Source organism: Rana temporaria, chromosome 2, assembly GCF_905171775.1.
Source record: "Rana temporaria chromosome 2, aRanTem1.1, whole genome shotgun sequence".
Classification (NCBI taxonomy): domain Eukaryota; kingdom Metazoa; phylum Chordata; class Amphibia; order Anura; family Ranidae; genus Rana; species Rana temporaria.
In genome coordinates this window covers 74309020-74328947 of record NC_053490.1, presented here as the reverse complement: position 1 = coordinate 74328947, position 19928 = coordinate 74309020, and the positions used below count along the sequence as shown (strand labels likewise).

Genomic DNA, 19928 nt, shown 5'->3' with positions numbered 1-19928 from the left:
ACCGATGGACGGCTGACCGATCGGTCCAAACCGATGGTTAGTACACAAAAGCATCGGTTCAAAACCTGCGCATGCTCAGAATCAAGTCGACGCATGCTTGGAAGCATTGAACTTCGTTTTTTTCAGCATGTCGTGTGTTTTACGTCACCGCGTTCTGACCCGATCGGTTTTTGGAACGATGGTGTGTAAGCACATCAGACCATCAGTGTACTTCAGCGGTGAACCGATGAAAATGGTCCGTCGGACCATTCTCATCGGATGGATCGATCGTGTGTACGGGGCCTCATTGGTTCAGTGACAGTGCAAATTTTTAGCACAAATGTGTCACTGGTTCCCACAAAGTGTCAAAAGCGTCAGATTGTCCGCTGCAATATTGCAGTCACTGATCGCTGCCATTACTAGTATAGAAATTGATAAATAAAAATTCCAGTATATATCACATAGTTTGTAGATGCGATTGGTTTGCGAAAACAAATCAATATACGCTTATTGGGATTTTTTTTTTACCAAACATATGTAGCAGAATACCCATTTTTTTTTTAAATAAATTAGATTTTTAACATTTTGAATTGGCTATTGTATATAGAAAACTAAAACATTATTTTTGTTTCCAAAACTGTGAGGCCCCGTACACACGACCGAGGAACTCGACGTGCCAAACACATCGAGTTCCTCGGCGAGTTCAGTGTGGAAGCCGCCGAGGAGCTCGGCGGGCCGACTTTCCTCATTGAGCAACGAGGAAATAGAGAACATGTTCTCTTTTCGGCCCGACAAGTTCGACGGGTTCCTCGCTGAAAAGTGTACACACGACCGAGTTTCTCGGCAGAATCCAGCTCCGACCGAGTTTCTGGCTGGCTGTCGTGTGTACGGGGCCTCAGACTTTTTTGTTTATTGCACAAAAAAATATAAAGAACCCAGTGGTAATAAAACACCACCAAAAGAAAGTTCTATTTGTAGGGGAAATAATTATATAAATGTAATTTGCGTACATCTTTGAATGACTGCGCAATTGTCAGTTAAAGTAACAGTGTCAAAAAGCAAAAAAATGGCCTGTCATGAAGGGAGGTAAATCTTCCGGAGGGCAAGTGGCTAATGACAAAACGAATGTAAAATAAACACTCCCATAGCAAAAATGTCAGCACTAGTCCATAGGGGGCGTACAGGTGTGACAGCGGAACTGGTTAAAAGCCCATTTCCAACCAAACAAATTTTTGCCTGGGATTGAGTAGAAAAGGGTTTGAACAAACCATCCCTGTTGAAAGAGGGCACAATCCAGTCCATCTTGAAAAAACCTAACCTGGATCCCAAGGACCCAACTCACCGCCGTCCCATAACAGGCCTAAATGTTCTCTCCAAGATAATGGAGAAAGTAGTGGTACAACAGCTGCAACAGCATCTAGATACCCACAATCTACTGGATCCATTACAATCAGGCTTCCGTCCCGGACACGGGACAGAAACGGCCTTACTCAAAATATGGGACGATGCCCTCGAGGCCGCAGACGAAGGAGAATCTTGTCTCCTGGTTCTGCTGGACCTAAGCGCAGCCTTTGACACGGTAGACCACAAACTGTTACTGATGCGACTAGCCAAGGTAGCAGAAGTCGCAGAAGGTGATTTACCATGGTTTTCTTCCTTTCTTGAAAACCGATCACAAACAGTTAAATTGGGTTCTTTCACATCGGAAAAGCACACGGTGTCATGTGGAGTCCCCCAAGGATCCCCCCTGTCACCGGTGCTTTTCAACATCTATCTTCGCCCTCTCTTTGATATTATCAGTAGCCAAGAACTACTCTATCACTCTTATGCAGACGATACGCAACTGTATTTTCGCATCTGCAACAAAAAGGATCATCATCCCAGTTTAGAGAACTGTCTCTCTTTGATAGAAAACTGGATGACAAAGAGTTATCTTAAACTCAACAGTTCAAAAACAGAACTCCTTATGTTTCACGCCAGCCGAAAGAGTCAACTGGCAACAACCTGGACACCCCCGCCCATTCTGGGCCAAATCATCACCCCTAGCTCCAAAGTCAAAAGTCTCGGGGTCATCTTCAACACCTTCATGACAATGGACGCACAAATAGGGTCAGTAGTCAGCGGAGCGCACCATCTGTTGCGCCTACTACGCAGACTTATTCCATTTATCCCCAAAGAAGACGTAGCAGTCGTGGTGGGAACAATCGTGAATTCCAGACTGGACTATGCTAACGCCCTGTACCTCGGACTCCCAAAGTACCAAATCTCCCGTCTGCAAGTCGTTCAGAATACGGCCGCCAGACTGGTGACTGGGAAAAAAAAATGGGAATCAATCTCACCTTCGTTAAGAACCCTTCATTGGCTGCCAGTAAAAGACAGAATTGCATTTAAAGCACTCTGCCTGACACATAAGTGCATCCATGGGAAGGCTCCGCAATATCTTTGCGACAAGATAGAACCTCACAATTCGAATCGCGTTCTGCGATCCACCGACCAAAATCTGGTCAGGGTACCAAAAACCAAATACAAGTCCAAAGGAGAAAGAAGGTTTGCTTTTCAGGGTCCTAGACTATGGAACGCTTTACCAACCAGCATTCGGTTGGAGGAAAACCACCTGACTTTCAGAAGACAGATCAAAACTCTGCTCTTTTGATGTCATGAGACACGAACAACTAGCGCCCAAAAGCGATTCAGTTCGCATGCGCCGCGCTTTATAAGTTTTTCATTCATTCATTCATTCATTCAACAAATCATTTTTTGGTGATGGGAAATCCCCATTTCTAATAGATAATTAGGATGAGTTAGAAATTCTGATAATGTTTTTATTCCGATTCTATGGTTATTATCTTGCACAGGTGTCAGAATAAAGCCTATGTAAGATAACAAGAAGCACCGAGTAAAAATCTCCCCAGTGGGGTCACAGACAGAAATAAAAACTGACAAAAAGTAAAATACCTGATAAAACAAGCCTGTGGGTGATCATAAAGATATTGTCGTTTTACCCATTTAGAGGACCAGGTCACTGCCCTAAATTGGCAAAACAACAGTGGCCCTTTAATCTTCCAGGAATCCTTCTGAAACTGAATAAAATCAACTTTGGGTAGCTCCAACCTTTTAATGGCTCCTAAAGCCCATAGACACGACAATGGTGCCTACCCTATACAACCCATTTAGAAAAGAACGCAAAGTGACTCTATAGGATTATATAGGAATTCAAATATTAAGACAAGCCAATCACAAGGTCACCACAAAGTAAAAACATTTAGGGCACATGTGCCAAATGCATTATTTTTTAATACAGGCCATCTCTGTAAACTATGTATCCTAGGTGCCCTGTGGTTCTCAGGGGCCTTGTCCGCCTTTGCAAACTTTGTTATTCTTCGGTTTGAATTTTACAGGAAAAGAGGGAGTAAGAATCTCTAGTGTGTGTGTGTGTGTGTGTGTGGTAAATCAGGACATGCAAAAGAGAGAGAGAGAGAGATCTTACTATCGGGATACTACAAATATATAAGAAACCAGGGGGAATTCAGTGCAACATTTTCACCCACTACAATATCACACTTTTAAAAAAAAGCAAATGAAGAGAAATATACCTGAAGAATTATTGCCAGAGTTGGAAGGAAGTTTAATGGGAGGTGGCCTGTGTTTGACACCTTTCCCCAGTACAGAGGACTGGATAGAACCTGCGATACCCTCCGCCTATAAAACAATAAAATAAACAGAAAATTATGGAGAAAAAAATAAAATAAAACACACACTAATATATATATCATACAATTAAATTAAATTAAATTAAATTAAATAAGGACATATGTTGTTCTGTGCATATTTGTTATTTTAGCGAGTACTGAAAAAAATGTAAAATTTGAGTATATATGAATAATAGGATTTTTGATTTTCCGATTTCCATTGAGTGATGCAGGAAGTCACACAGGCAAAAAAAAAATTAGGCCAATCCAGAACTCTGTAGTAGCAGTATGGAGAGCGTGATCATAAACATAGAGATGTATCCCTCAATGGACTCCTAGAAATAAGCTATTACAGCAAGCAAGTCAGTGCAGCCTTACGGGGCCATCCGAAATTACAAAAAGGTATTTAAAAAAGGGAAAGAAGCAGTGGCTTAGAGATAGACTCTCAGGCCCATATTCTCTTTAAAAATCCGCGGGCTGCGCTTAAGGCACTTACACTCCGCTGTCCCAACTTACAGGAGCAAGTGTTGTATTCCCCAAACACTTGCTCCATAAGTTGGGACGGCGGAGTGTAAATGCCCCGGCGTAGCCTGGCGGATCTCCAAGGGGGCGGCTTGTATTCAAATTAAGCACGCCCCCGATTCTAATGAACTGCGCATGCGCCGGGCTTCAAAAAGCCCAGTGCGCATGCTCCAGTTCTCGGCGGAAAACGTCAATGACGCCGACGTGTGCGTCATTGACGTAAAGTCGTATTCAAGAACGACTTACGGAAACGACGTACCCGACGAAAAAACACGACGCGGACCCGACGCCATCCGTAACATGGCCTACGTGGGACTTGCGGAAATTTACTCCTCATATAGCAGGACTAAATTTCCGCTTACGCAAACGACGTTAGCGACGGTTACGCGACGCGAACTCGTTCGGGAATCGGCGTAGAAGGATCATTTGCATACGCAAATGAGTCCTTCACGTAAATGCCATCTAGCGGCGGCCGGTGTCATTACATTTAAGATCCGCCAGTGTAAGTGACTTACAGATGGCGGATCTTAAGTGTATCTATGCGAAAATGATTCTAAGAATCAGTCGCATAGATACACGGGCCAAAAAAGGGAGATACGATGGAGTATCCTGAGATACTCCATCGTAACTTCTATGAGAATATGGCCCTCAGAGCCTAAATCACATCCAGTCAAATGAGGGAAATTTCCTTTTGGTGAACTTGAAAGTCTTTAGTATTTATGAACTCGCATGTTTTTTTCTTTTTTTTTTTGTATGAACACTATTGTTGGACACTTGAGTTTGTATGATAATTTTACATCCTGAGGTTTATGTCAGCACTCAGCCCCACCATAGTAAAATGGGTAGGAATGGGAAATAAAGGTGCCCGGCAGCCTATTTAACCACTTCAGATCCGCGCTATAGTAAAAATACGTCTGCAGCGCGGACCTGAAGTGCCAAGTGGCCGTTTTTAAACGGCCTGTCGTTTCTCTGCTGGAAGCGCGTCCCCGCGATCGCGCTTCTGCAGAAAACTGTGTTGGCCGTGTCCCTCGGACACAGCCAATCACAGATCGTGCTGAATGGCCAATCACAGCGGCCATTCAGCACTCGATCGAGCTGTCCAATGAGAGATGATCTCAAATGTAAACATATGAGATCATCTCTCATCGCCGGCTTTCTCTCCTTACACACAGACCGCGTGTGAGGAGAGAAAGCCGTGTACAGTGTAAAAAAAAAACAGTGAGTGACATAACACTACCCACAGTCCCTGCCAGTGCCACCTTCCAGTGCCACCTTCCAGTGCCATCAGCCAGTGCCAGTGCATTTATCAGAGCCACCTGCCCCTGCCATCAGTGCCACCTGCCCCTGCCATCAGTGCCACCTGCCCCTGCCATCAGTGCCACCTGCCCCTGCCATCAGTGCCACCTGCCCCTGCCATCAGTGCCACCTGCCAAAAGTGCCACCTGCCAAAAGTGCCACCTGCCAAAAGTGCCACCTGCCAAAAGTGCAATCTGCCAGTGCCACCTGCCCGTGCCACCTGCCCGTGCCACCTGCCCGTGCCATCAGTGCCGTCAGCCATCAGTGCCACCTGCCGCCAGTGCCACCTGCCCGTGCCACCTGCCCGTGCCATCTGCCCGTGCCATCAGTGCCGTCAGCCATCAGTGCCACCTGCCGCCAGTGCCACCTGCCCGTGCCACCTGCCCGTGCCATCTGCCCGTGCCATCAGTGCCGTCAGCCATCAGTGCCACCTGCCATCAGTGCCACCTGCCGCCAGTGCCACCTGCCGCCAGTGCCATCTGCCCGTGCCGTCAGCCATCAGTGCCACCTGCCATCAGTGCCACCTGCCATCAGTGCTACCTGCCATCAGTGCCATCTGCCATCTGCCAGTCCCATTTGCCGTCAGTGCCACCTGTCAGTGTCATCAGTGCCACGTGCCATCTTTTGTCATGGCTAAAAGATCTTTTTCACTTACGGAGGCATACGAAATTATTGCGGCCGACGAGAGCAACGGGGAGCTCTGCGATTCGGATTCCTCCGCAAGGTCAGACGCCGGATCTGATGTTGACTATGAGCCGATAGTTAGCAGTGAAGAGGAAGAGGAGGAAGAGGAGGAAGAGGAGGAAGAGGGGGAAGAGGGGGAAGATGAGGAAAAGGAGGAAGAGGGGGAAGATGAGGAAGAGGAGGAAGAAGAGGAAGAAGAGGAGAAAGAGGAAGAAGAGGAAGAAGAGGAGGAAGAGGGTCCGCCCGCCAGACGAAGGCGTATTGCTAAGGAGGCAGTGCCATCCACCAGCACTGCTGTGCCATCCACCAGCACTGCTGTGCCATCCACCAGCACCGCTGTGCCATCCACCAGAACCGCAACACCTCGTCAAGCAAGGTCACGTACCAGTAGGTCCCATGCCAGCCTTCCCTATTCCCTTCAGTACCCCTTGTGGCTTCCTCCTAATTCAGGAGAAGCCAACATTCCCCCTTTCACTGCCCAGCCAGGAGTCCAAGTGGACACAGAAAATTTTGCCCCAATAGATTTTTTCAGTTTAATTTTTACTGAGGACTTGCTTTCCTCAATTGTTTCCCAGTCCAATCTCTATGCCCAACAATTTATTTCCAGTCACCCCACATCCTATTATGCCCGTCCCTTCCAATGGAGACCCCTTACAGTGGAAGAGTTTAAAATTTTTTTGGGCCTCGTATTCTGTATGGGACTAAACCACAAAAACGAAGTACGTTCATATTGGTCAAAACGCCCCATATACCACATGCCCGTCTTTTCCTCAAAAATGCCCAGGTCCAGATATCAAATGATTATGCGATTCCTACATTACAGTGACAATACCCAGTGCCCTCCCCGAGATGACCCAAATTTTGATAAACTTTATAAGATTCGGCCACTTCTTGATTATTTTTCCCAAATTTTCCCCCAGTTGTTTACCCCGGACCAAAACATCTGTGTTGACGAGTCACTTGTCAAATTTTCTGGCAGGCTCGGCATAAAGCAATTTATGCCCTCCAAAAGGGCCCGCTATGGAGTGAAGCTCTACAAATTATGTGACCGTGCCACCGGATATACCTATGCCTTCAACATATATGAAGGAAAGGACAGCCAGCTACACCCCCCTAATTGCCCAGACTACATAGGAACCAGCGGGAAAATTGTTTGGCAACTCCTAAACCCGCTCATGGAGAAAGGCTACCACTTGTATGTGGACAATTTCTACACAAGTTTGCCCCTTTTCCGAAACTTGTATAGAAAGAAGACACCCGCATGCGGCACCGTACGGTCGAACCGGAAGGGCTTTCCTCAAAGCCTCGTCACCAAGAAGCTAAGAAAAGGGGAGACGGCGAGTGCACGCAATGAGGAAGTTCTGGCCGTGAAATGGAGGGACAAAAGGGATGTGTACGTGCTTTCTACCATCCACAACAATACATGCGTTACCATCAGAAGGAGGAATGGGCAAATCCAGAAACCTAAATGTATCCACGAATACAATAAGTTCATGGGGGGTGTCGATTTCAATGATCAAATGATCGAGCCCTACCTTTCCACAACACGATTATACCAGTGGTATAAAAAAGTTTCAATTTATTTATTCAATTTGGCCATATACAACACGTACGTATTATATCGAAAATCCACTCCAAGACCCAAATCCTACCTTTACTTCCAGGAGGAAATCACCACTGCCCTTTTATACACCAGCAACCCACCAGCAACCATTCGATCCGATGTGGTAAGCCGACTCTACGAGCGCCACTTCCCAGATAAAATCCCTCCCGGACCAACAGGCCGAAATTCCCCAAAAAAATGCCGGGTGTGCTCCAAAGATGGAGTGAGAAGAGACACCCGTTTTCATTGTGCCCAATGCCCTTCCCAACCAGGCCTCTGCATAGGCGGCTGTTTCCGCCGTTATCATTCCTTACTAAATTATTAGTCACTTCCTGCCATTTACCTTTACACCCCTTATGCCTCTGCTTGCTCTGTATTTGACCCTGGCTTGTTATTTGACCACGATTCTGCCTACCGATTTTGTTTATACCTCTGCCTGATATGGAACTGACCCTGGACTGTTATTTGACCACGCTTATGCCTACCGATTCTGTTTATACCTCTGCCTGATATGGAACTGACCCTGGACTGTTATTTGACCACGCTTATGCCTACCGATTCTGTTTATACCTCTGCCTGATCTGGAACTGACCCTGGACCGTTTGACCATTCTTTTTGCCTGCCTCTTGGACTGATCTTTTACCCTGCCAGTGGACTAGTGGGATTCAAAGCACAGGGGTCTCACATGTGAGGGGCTCCAGAATTGTTTTTCTGGATGAAGAAAACTATTGTTTTTGTTTTCTCATTCTAGATTAGGGTCTGGTTGCCCGGAGGCTTCAAAGAGATTTGGGTGGGAGAAGCCTCTACCCCTGTCCCCATTCTGTCCTGAACGAGGCCCTACTTCTGCCTGCTGCCTGTAGGACCTATGCCATCATGCCTGTTGCCTGGACAATTGCATTTTCTTTTGCTGACCAAGTCCATGCCTGCTGCCTGGACCAGTGCTATCGTCCCGTGGACAACTGCGCTACTAAAACCACAGGTACATTTTTTGTTTACCCTTTGCTTAGCATAATGTATTTTGGTGTGTAATTCTTGTCATGTGTATGCTATGTGTCCCTAGAACACCGGTTGGTCTTCCTTGCATGTTGGGCCTCTGTATGTGGTCAGGCTGTGAAAAAGTCCCACACATGTGGTATCGCCATACTCAGGAGGAGCAGCAGAATGTATTTTGGGGTGTAATTTTTGCTATGTACAGGCTATGTGTTGGCAATATCTTATAAATGGACAACTTTGCATAAAAAAATTGCGTTTTCATTTTTTTTCCACATTTTCCAGAAACGTTTGGAAAAAAATGAATCGTTCAAAAGACTCATTATGCCTCATAGATTATATGTTGGGGTGTTAGCTTTCCAAAATGGGGTCACTTTGTGGGCATTTCCATTGTCCAGGTGCTCTAGGGCCTTCAAAAGTGTAATAGGTAGTCAACAAGTTAGATGTGTAATTTATGCTCCTAGAACACCTGATGGTGCTCCCTGCATATTGGGGCTCTGTATGTGGCCAGGCTGTGAAAAAGTCCCACACATGTGGTATCGCCATACTCAGGGGGAGTAGCAGAATGTATTTTGGGGTGTAATTTTTGCTATGTACAGGCTATGTGTTGGCAATATCTTATAAATGGACAACTTTGCGTAAAAAAAATGCGTTTTCATTTTTTTCCCACATTTTCCAAAAACGTTTGGAAAAAAATGAATCGTTCAAAAGACTCATTATGCCTCATAGATTATACGTTGGGGTGTTAGCTTTCCAAAATGGGGTCACTTTGTGGGCATTTCCATTGTCCAGGTGCTCCAGGGCCTTCAAAAGTGTAATAGGTAGTCAACAAGTTAGATGTGTAATTTATGCTCCTAGAACACCTGATGGTGCTCCCTGCATATTGGGGCTCTGTATGTGGCCAGGCTGTGAAAAAGTCCCACACATGTGGTATCGCCATACTCAGGGGGAGTAGCAGAATGTATTTTGGGGTGTAATTTTTGCTATGTACAGGCTATGTGTTGGCAATATCTTATAAATGGACAACTTTGCGTAAAAAAAATGCGTTTTCATTTTTTCCCACATTTTCCAAAAACGTTTGGAAAAAAATTAATCGTTCAAAAGACTCATTATGCCTCATAGATTATACGTTGGGGTGTTAGCTTTCCAAAATGGGGTCACTTTGTGGCATTTCCATTGTCCAGGTGCTCCAGGGCCTTCAAAAGTGTAATAGGTAGTCAACAAGTTAGATGTGTAATTTATGCTCCTAGAACACCTGATGGTGCTCCCTGCATATTGGGGCTCTGTATGTGGTCAGGCTGTAAAAAAGTCTCACACATGTGGTATCGCCATACTCAGGAGGAGTAGCAGAATGTATTTTTGGGTGTCATTTGTGGTATACACATGCCATGTGAGAGAAATAACCTATTACAATGACAATTTTGTGAGGGGGAAAAAAAAAAAAAAAAAAATATTCATTTTGCAAAGAATTGTGGGAAAAAATTACAACATCAAAAACCTCATCATGCATCTTACTAAATACCTTGGAATGTCTACTTTCTAAAAAGGGGTCATTTGGGGGGTATTTGTACTTTCCTGGCGTGTTCAGGGCCCCAAGAAATGAGATAGGCACCGGTACAACAGGTGTGATATTTTTTTTATGATTTGCACCATAGCTTGTAGACTCTCTAACTTTCACAAAGAGCAAATAATATCCACTAATTTGGGTTATTTTTACCAAAGACATGTAGCAGTATAAATTGTGGCCAAAATTTATGAAGAAAAATTAATATTTTGCTAAATTTTATCGCATAAACTAAGAAAAATTCATTTTTTTTCAAAATTTTCCGCCTTTTTTCATTTATAGCGCAAAAAATAAAAAGTCGAGAGGTGATCAAATACCACCAAAAGAAAGCTCTGTTTCTATGAAAAAAAGGACAAAAAATTCATTTGGATACAATGTTGTATGACTGAGTAATTAACATTCAAAGTGTGAGAGTGCTGAAAGCTGAAAATTGCTCCGGGAACGAAGGTGGTTTAAGTGCCCAGTAAGCAAGTGGTTAAGTGAGGTAGCTGCCAGTGTTTGTCTTGCACTCGATAGGCCAGTCTTCAGAGACAGGACAGTCACTGGCAATGACAGACACTCTGACCCGGAAAAGTGCTTCTCAGTTAATTTTCATTAGAACAGTCTTAGAAGCACCCTACACAGAACCCAGTTCAAAGGTCACTTCCAGAGTATGCCTGCAAAGCGCAATCCTGCAGGGTCTGCATGTGCTACTCCAAAACTCAATCCGAGGATGACTGGATAACTTCAACCAGAAGGACACAACTCCACCAGTGTAGAGATCACAAGAGTAAAAAAAATTGGTTAGTCTTTAACACAGTAGAGCTGAGGAAATGATGTCAGTTCTTCTAGGAAACTAGCAATAAAATGCTGGGCTGGACCAAACCGCATTTTTGTGTGCCAGTGTTTAATCCTCCTGTGGGCGGAGATACACACACACACACACACACACACACACACACAACTCTTGGACCTCTCTGCTGCCTTTGATACAGTTGACCACCCGCTCCTCCTCAAAAAACTCCACACCATTGGTCTCTGTGACTATACTCTTCGCTGGTTCTCTACCTACTTATCCAACCGCACCTTTAGCGTTACTTACAATTCTACTTCCTCCTCTCCTCTTCCTTTCTCTGTTGGGGTCCCCCAAGGTTCTGTTCTTGGACCCCTCCTATTTTCAATCTCCACCTCCTCCCTGGGTCAGAACATAGCCTCCCACGGCTTCCAATACCACCTCTACGCTAACGACACTCAAATCTATTTCTCTGCCCCTCAACTCGCCCCTTCATTCTCCTCACGTATCACTAATTTACTATCAGATATATCAGTTTGGATGTCGCACCACTTCCTCAAACTCAATCTATCCAAAACTGAACTTATCATTTTTTCCTCCCCCACGTGCCTCTTCCCCTGATCTCTCTGTCAAAATTGATGGCACAACTGTCAGCCCATCCCCACATGCCAAGGTCCTAGGAGTAGTCCTGAACTCTCCTTCAAGTCCAATCACTGTCCAAATCTTGCCGCCTCAACCTCTGCAACATCTCCAAAATATGCCTCTTTCTAACCAATGACACAGCAAAACTCCTAATTCACTCCCTGGTCATCTCTCGCCTCGGTTACTGCAACTCCCTCCTCATTGGCTTACCTCTGCATACTCTATCCCCCCTTTAGTCCATCGTGAAGGCTGCTGCCAGACTCATCCACCTTACCAACCGCTCTGTCTCTGCTACTCCTCTCTGTCAATCCCTCCACTGGCTTCCGATCGCCCAACAAATTAAATTCAAAATACTAACAACTACCTACAAAGCCATCCACAACTCTGCCCCCAGCTACATCAATGACCTAGTCTCTAAATACCAACCTAATCATACTCTTCGTTCTTCTCAAGACCTCCTGCTCTCTAGCTCTCTCATCACCTCCTCCCATGATCATCTCCAGGACTTTTCCAGAGCCTCTCCAAGCCTATGGAACTCCTTACCCCAATATGTCCGTCTATCTCCTTCTCTATTAGCTTTTAGAGGATCCCTGAAAACCCTCTTCAGAAAAGCCTATCCTACCCAAACCTAACAACTGTATTTTCATTTTGTCCATCTGATCATCCCCAACAGCTATTACCCTTTGTTCCACTTAACCCTCACTTCTAGACTGTAAGTTCTAACAAGCAGGGCCCTCTGATGCTTCCTGTATTGAATTGTAACTGTACTGTATTCCCTGATGTTGTAAAGTGCTGGGCAAACTTTTAGCGTTACATAAATCCTGAATAATAATAATAATAATTCCTCTTTTGAGCCAGCAGATTACGTTTATGTTCCCTTTTACACTTTACAGTTCCTATTCCACCTGATGTAACGGGGAAAAAAAATGCTTACACAGCTTGATAAATCAAGCTGAGATTTGCTCCTGTATTGTCAGTGCAGTGACTCATAACTCATTCAGGATGATCAAAGCCAGACTGCCTGAAAGGAGATAATTATTGATGTGCTTTTTATATAACCCCCTATTCTCTGGAAATCCTTTGTCACGTTATAAATGTAGTTGTAACACAAAACTTGTAACATATAGTTAAAAAAAAAAAAATAGCTATAAAAAAATATTTATTAAAATAAAACTAAGCCAAAACCTTTAAAACTTTCCTTTATGAACATCATTTTAGGATTCCACCACACAGCAAAGCATCCTTTACAAAATGCCCATAATAAAGGCTAAAAGTACCATTGTCATTGCATTTGCACTGTTTTCTCCTATGATCATCATCTTTATGCAGCTGGGGTATTATGAGAAGCTATTCACCAACAGGTTCACTCACAGAAAGAATAGCTATTACGTTTATCACTTGACACAGAATTATACGGCACTCGAGTCAAACGACCAACTGCCAAATCTACAGCAGCTGGAGGCCATGCATGAAAGCAAGTCGTAGTATAAAGTTACATGTGACTTGTTACTTATCCTCTTTAGTCATATAGAACCAGATATCCCCAAACTTATTACAAGTCCTAGCGAACATCTACATATAACATTTAATTTTCACCCAGAGGTAGGTGACGGACTGTCATTAGCAAGATCATTTCACAAACCTCAATTTCCTTGCCTGGTGACACAGGATTTGGGCTTGCGACTCCTCCAACATCGTGTGTCATCTTCACAAAACCTTTGGACTCATTTTTAAACAATTCAAGATACTGATTGACAACTCTGTGGGGACACAATGACAGCATGTGAACAGATTATTATTGTATATGGAAACAGTTACCATCTAACAAAGAGCATGCGCATCTGGATCTGTGCACCCATTAGTGCATACCTGTCAAACTCTGCTGTGTGGGTGAGAGTGTACAGCAGATGCATATCCATTCATTTTATATGTGCTGTCTACATGCAGCTCAAAAAGTAAAAGGCTCTTCACGCTGTCCAGGGCCAAGTACCCCCGTGAATGAGCCCATAAAGCCATTTTATCCGAATTTGGCCATCAGCTTTTTATAAACCATGGTTTATCATAATCTGGTTTTAGGACATTCCAGGGGGTTTGTGTTTTCTAGGCCTTTGCTATTGTTTTCTTTGTGGCCATGAACAAATGGTTCAGGAATTTAAAGGTGCTTCTAGGTTAACAGGCCTGTGGTTCTACAGGCCTTTATAGCAGTTATGTAGTTTATAGCATGTCAATTATTCAGTAAACATTGGCAAATAATCTCATCACCATAAGCCAAACTGTATTTTTATTTAGGAGCATAAAGATATTAACGGTAAAAAAGAATAATCATAAGATGTTTAAAAAGTTACCCTAGCTGAAAACTCTGATGCTGTATCAGAGGATGCAGCCAATGGCCGACGCACACTGAGGTCTCTGACACTCCTCCAGCCAAACCAGAGCTACAATCAACAAAACTTTAACCGGAACTTCAGTAATTTTTCCATATTTCCATCTATTAAATCTTCTCCCCTTGTTGTTTTAACTTTGGATAGTAACATTTTTTTCTGCCAGTAAATACCTTATACAGCCCACATCATATTTCTTGTCTGGTCATTAGCCTAGGCTTATGACATCATGCACAACTCTCTCTCTCACGCTCATGAGAGTTAGTCAGGAAGGGAGGGGGGGTAAGTCATAAGAGGGCCAATGAGAGCTGAAGTGCTGTAAGGGTGCCTCTGTGTAAATCCAGGAAGTGAACAGGCAGCAGTTTCAGTTGCCCACAGTTAAAATGGTTGCAATAAGACTCGTGGAGTCTATAACACGCACTGGTCGTTTCAGACTCCTTAGGTTCACAGAATATTTTCCAGAAATTTGTTCAACCCCGTTTTAAAATTTAATTTAACCATTTAAATTAACGTATCCAGTATAGGGCTCAGTTCACTCTACCACTATCTGACTTGTGAGACCCCAAATCGCATGACATGTGAAATCCCATGCTAGTCAATGAGAGATGTCTTAATTAGCATTACTGAAGTTGCTCCGACTTTAGAAAAGATCTCTGTACTACTTCAAGGCAACTTCTATTCCGACTTGTGCCCATAGACTGATCCTCAACTATATTGATGTTATTTGGATCCAACATTACCGTATTTGCCGGCGTATAAGGCGACTGGGCATATAAGACGACCCCATAATTTTCCAGCTAAAATGTTGGTTTTGGTATATACTCGCCGTATAAGACGACCCCCTTCCCTCCCTCACTGTGCCATTGCCTCACCTCACTGTGCCATTGCCTCACCGTGCCATCGCCTCACCTTAATTTGCCGATCTTCATTCCAGAAGTGAGTCAGACTGCGGGCGTCCATTTTTTAAAAGCCACGCCTCCTCCTTGTGGTGTTCCGTGATAGGCGGAACAGCCAGTTTCCCAGAAGAGCTTGTGTTTAGCGTTCCGCCTATCACGAACGTCCTCTCGTCTGAGGATGAGACGATGTCCATGATAGGCGGAACACTAAACACAGGCTATTCTGGGAAACTGACTGTACCACCTATCACGGAACACCACAAGGAAGAGGCGCGGCTTTAAAAAAATGGACGCCCGCAGTCTGCATCCGGCGTATAAGACGACCCCCATTTTTTGAGCCATGTTTTTAACTGTAAGGTCGTCTTATACGCCAGAAAAAACGGTACATAAAGATTAGCCAGGCAGTGACTGGCATTTTCCTGTATGCCGTTATCTATGCATACCTGCACAAGGCAAAGTCGCTTCAAAATTGCATCAAAGCAGTACTCAAGTCGACAGCAAATCACCAGAAAGTTGTCTGGCCAGGTCACAGTAGTGTGAGCCGAGGGCTAAAAGCAAGTTCTATACAGGAAAAAAGATACACTTACCTGTCTATATCAATTCTTGATCCAATAAGAAATCTAAAAAAAAATAAAAATAAAAAAATATTCCAGTAAATTATGCAAATCTACACAAATTTCGATTTACAATATGTAAAAATATCTGTATTAATATGCAAAAGTAATTTTCAGGAGAGCGGTTGTACCTGGATGTAGAATAACTGCATCTAGGATGCTGCATGAAGCTTGCCACCTGTACACATTGTTCTTATAGAATACCAACCCACTTGTACAAGGACTTAATTTCATTGCAATGGTAACATCAATAAATCTATTGGAGTGGTGCCAAGAAGTAAAGCCATTGAGGCAATCTCTGTAGACTTCTTGATGAAGCAGTCCTATTCTGTGTGCTGTAGACAGCTGTTTGCATTAGTAGCTGATATTTGTTTCTAGCTGTTCCCCTTTCAAAACAGTTTCACATTCAGTAAGATCAATGAATGTAGTATCCAACCGGATCAGATTTGTTTATTCAAATTCTATTTCATGACTCACCTACTCAAGGCGCTGGGAGAAAAAAAATAAAACATTTAGGATACCGACAGCTGCTGGTTATCCTAAAATGTAATAAACGACATGCAAGGGAAAGTCCTCATGTGAATGGTAGTTGGAAGGAGGAAATAATAAAAAGTAACTCACTGTGAAGAAGGGGGGTGGAAGTTCTCATCATCTTCTTCTTCCTCCATGGAAGTCTGCATTTTGCCAAAATACAAAGGATTGCCTGTATTTTGGAAAATGGTTAATTTTCCTCTGTTGAATGGGCTTCCAGATTCACATTCAAATAGATAATCCTCTTTTGTATCCTAGAAAAAAAGGTATAATAATAATAAAAAAAATATATATCTGAAAACGTGTAAAATCCTGCACAAACATTCCCCATCAGTACAACACACAACTCACAGTGCAGATGGTGTTTTCTCCCACTAGACACTTTTCAACTGTGAAGGCCTCCATTAGGGTGGCCATACACTGTATGAATTTCAGCCACCTCCCGCCCCAACATCACTCAACTGAAACATCAAAAGGGTGGAAAAATGGTTGACCGAAAAGCAGCTGTACCCAATCAGAGCAGTGGTTTGAGTATTTTGAAAGCCAGTGGTGGGAGATTCATCCATCCGCATAGCATTGATTGAGGCTACATTTCAGTGTATGGCCAGCATTAGCCAAAAATAGCTGATAACACTGAAGATGAGACTGTTATATATATAGAAAATAGTACATACTTAACATGCTTGAGTACCCTTATACAGTCAGGTCCATCAATATTGGGACATCGACACAATTCTAATCTTTTTGGCTCTATACACCACCACAATGAATTTGAAATGAAACAAACAAGATGTGCTTTAACTGCAGACTTTCAGCTTTCATTTGAGGGTATTTACATCCAAATCAGGTGAACGGTGTAAGAATTACAACAGTTTGTATATGTGTCTCCCGCTTTTTAAAGGGACCAAAAGTAATGGGACAATTGGCTTCCATGGCCAGGTGTGTGTTATCCCCTCATTATCCCATTTACAAGGAGCAGGTAAAAGGTCCAAAGTACATTTCAAGCGTGCCATTTGCATTTGGAATCTGTTGCCGTCAACTCTCAATATGAGATCCAACAAGCTGTCACCATCAGTGAAGCAAGCCATCATTAGGCTGAAAAAAACAAAACAAACCCATCAGAGAGATAGCAAAAACATTAGGTGTGGCCAAATCAACTGTTTGGAACATCCTTAAAAAGAAAGAATGCACCGGTGAGCTCAGCAACACCAAAAGACCCGGAAGACCACGGAAAACAACTGTGGTGGATGACCGAAGAATTCTTTCCCTGGTGAAGAAAACACCCTTTACAACAGTTGGCCAGAAGAAGAACACAGGAGGTAGGTGTATGTGTGTCAAAGTCAACAATCAAGATAAGACTTCACCAGAGTGAATACAGAGGGTTCAACACAAGATGTAAACCATTGGTGAGCCTCAAAAACAGGAAGGCCAGATTAGAGTTTGCCAAACATCTAGAAAAGCCTTCACAGTTCTGGAACAACTTCCTATGGACAGATGAGACCAAGATCAACTTGTACCAGAGTGATGGGAAGAGAAGAGTATGGAGAAGGAAAGGAACTGCGCATGATCCTAAGCATACCACCTCATCAGTGAAGCATCAGTGAAGGTGGTGGTAGTGTCATGGCGTGGGCATGTATGGCTGCCAATGGAATTGGTTCTCTTGTATTTATTGATGATGTGACTGCTGACAAAAGCAGCAGGATGAATTCTGAAGTGTTTCGGGCAATATTATTATCTGCTCATGTTCAGCCAAATGCTTCAGAACTTATTGGACGGCGCTTCACAGTGCAGATGGACAATGACCCGAAGCATACTGCGAAAGCAACCAAAGAGTCTTTTAAGGGCAAGAAGTGGAATGTTATGCAATGGCCAAGTCAATCACCTGACCTGAATCCGACTGAGCATGCATTTCAATTGCTGAAGACAAAACTGAATGGAAAATGTCTCAAGAACAAGCAGGAACTGAAGACAGTTGCAGTAGAGGCCTGGTAGAGCATCACCAGGGATGAAACCCAGCGTCTGGTGATGTCTATGCGTTCCAGACTTCAGGCTGTAATTGACTGCAAAGGATTTGCAACCAAGTAATAAAAAGTGAAAGTTTGATTTATGATTGTTAATCTGTTCCATTACTTTTGGTCCATTAAAAAGTGGGAGGCACATATACAAACTGTTGTAATTCCTACACCGTTTACCTGATTTGGATGTAAATTCCCTCAAATTAAAGCTGAAAGCCTGCAGTTAAAGCACATCTTGTTTGTTTAATTTCAAATCCATTACGGTGGTGTATAGAGCCAAAAAGATTAGAATTGTGTCGATGTCCCAATATGTATGTACTTTTAGAAAGGGTTATTTTTAGCTTCTTTCTACATTTTAAATAATCTCACTCCCTCTCTCTTTCATATATATCAGACACACACACACACACACACACACACACACACATATATTTTACATTGCCACTTTAGTCTTTAAGAAATAATCAAGTCATGATTATACAAAACCATGTGATACACATTACCATTATTTGAGTTACCCATGGCACTCAGGGTTGTCAGACTTTTGAAAGCAGCTTCAAACTGCCAGAAGTGACACCAAAAAATAAATAGTGACGCAATAGAAGGAAAATGTACCTTTAAAAATGTCTTTCAGGTCTGCTTTCAGACTAAATTCACACTGCACACATGCACTGCACTAGAACACAAACAATAAAATAAATATTGGGCAGAAAGGGTTTTAATTACGCACATCTGCTGGCCAGACAGTAGGTTGCGAGTCATCAGGTTTGATAGATTTTTCCACTTTTGCATATTTTTCAACCTGGGCAATGGAGAGAAGAAATGGTTATACTACTAACATAAACAGAGTGAATTCTGAAAACAAACGTTATTTATACTGTACCAGGAGAGTAAGTTACATCATATGCATTGCTACAGCTATGTCCAGGGAAAGTTTACAACGTTTCTAAATACTGCAATTAAATTTTAGGCTTAACTTACTGCACAGATACTATAAACTATATGGAAAAAAGGTTTGTGAACGCCTGGCGAATACACCTAAAATTTTTCTTTTTTACACCTAAACTATACTGTATGGCAAAATGTATGGACACCTCTCCAAATTAATGAGATTTGTTTGTTTTTTTCCAGTGAAAGTAACAAAGACAATTTTGACAATTCTGATCCTTAAACCCTGTGGCAAGTGTAAGGAAGGTTCTTTTCCTGTCCCACCATGACTGTACCTCCTTAAAGACACGGTTTGATTAATTTGTTGTGGAGGAACAAGATTAGCCTTAGTGGAGCCCCAATCTTAACCCTACTGAATAACTTTGATGTGCACTGGAGTGCCAATCGAGAGCCAGTTTTCCTTATCCCAAGATTGGTATCTGACCTTACAAATACTTTTTTGGCCAAATGGGCAAAAATACCCACAGATAAAACTCCAAAAGCTTGAGGAAAGCCTTCCTAGAAGAGTAGAGGCTGTTATAGTTGCAAAGGGGAAGGGGGTAGCGCAACTACATATTGAGAGAAGTTCCGTTTTTTTTCAAAATCATACTTACCTAGGCAGATGCAGCATCGGTCCCCCACCACCTAGAAGACTGAGACTGGAGTGATCAATGACCACTGATTGATTGTTTCTCAGAGCTCCGTGAGCAAAGAGCTGGTGACTGTCAATCACCGCCTTCGCCCCCCCCACATTTATTGAAACACTGGGCTGTGGAGGTTGCAGGAGCTACTGGCTCAGGCTCTCAGCGGCTCGGTCCAGGGT

At 43.3% G+C, this 19928-nt stretch overlaps 1 protein-coding gene across 3 annotated transcripts in view; it reads right to left on the bottom strand.

Annotated features, from left to right (window-relative positions):
• SUPT20H (SPT20 homolog, SAGA complex component) overlaps window positions 1-19928 on the bottom strand; it is a 120136-nt gene that overhangs the window by 42421 nt on the left and 57787 nt on the right. For all 3 annotated transcript variants that reach the window (XM_040340386.1, XM_040340388.1, XM_040340387.1), the window contains exons 13-17: window positions 18909-18980; window positions 16254-16417; window positions 15606-15638; window positions 13384-13501; window positions 3573-3678 (exon numbers count right to left, since the gene is read on the bottom strand). In XM_040340386.1, the coding sequence (XP_040196320.1) occupies window positions 3573-3678; window positions 13384-13501; window positions 15606-15638; window positions 16254-16417; window positions 18909-18980 (493 nt within the window). The remainder of the gene's footprint in view (window positions 1-3572; window positions 3679-13383; window positions 13502-15605; window positions 15639-16253; window positions 16418-18908; window positions 18981-19928) is intronic.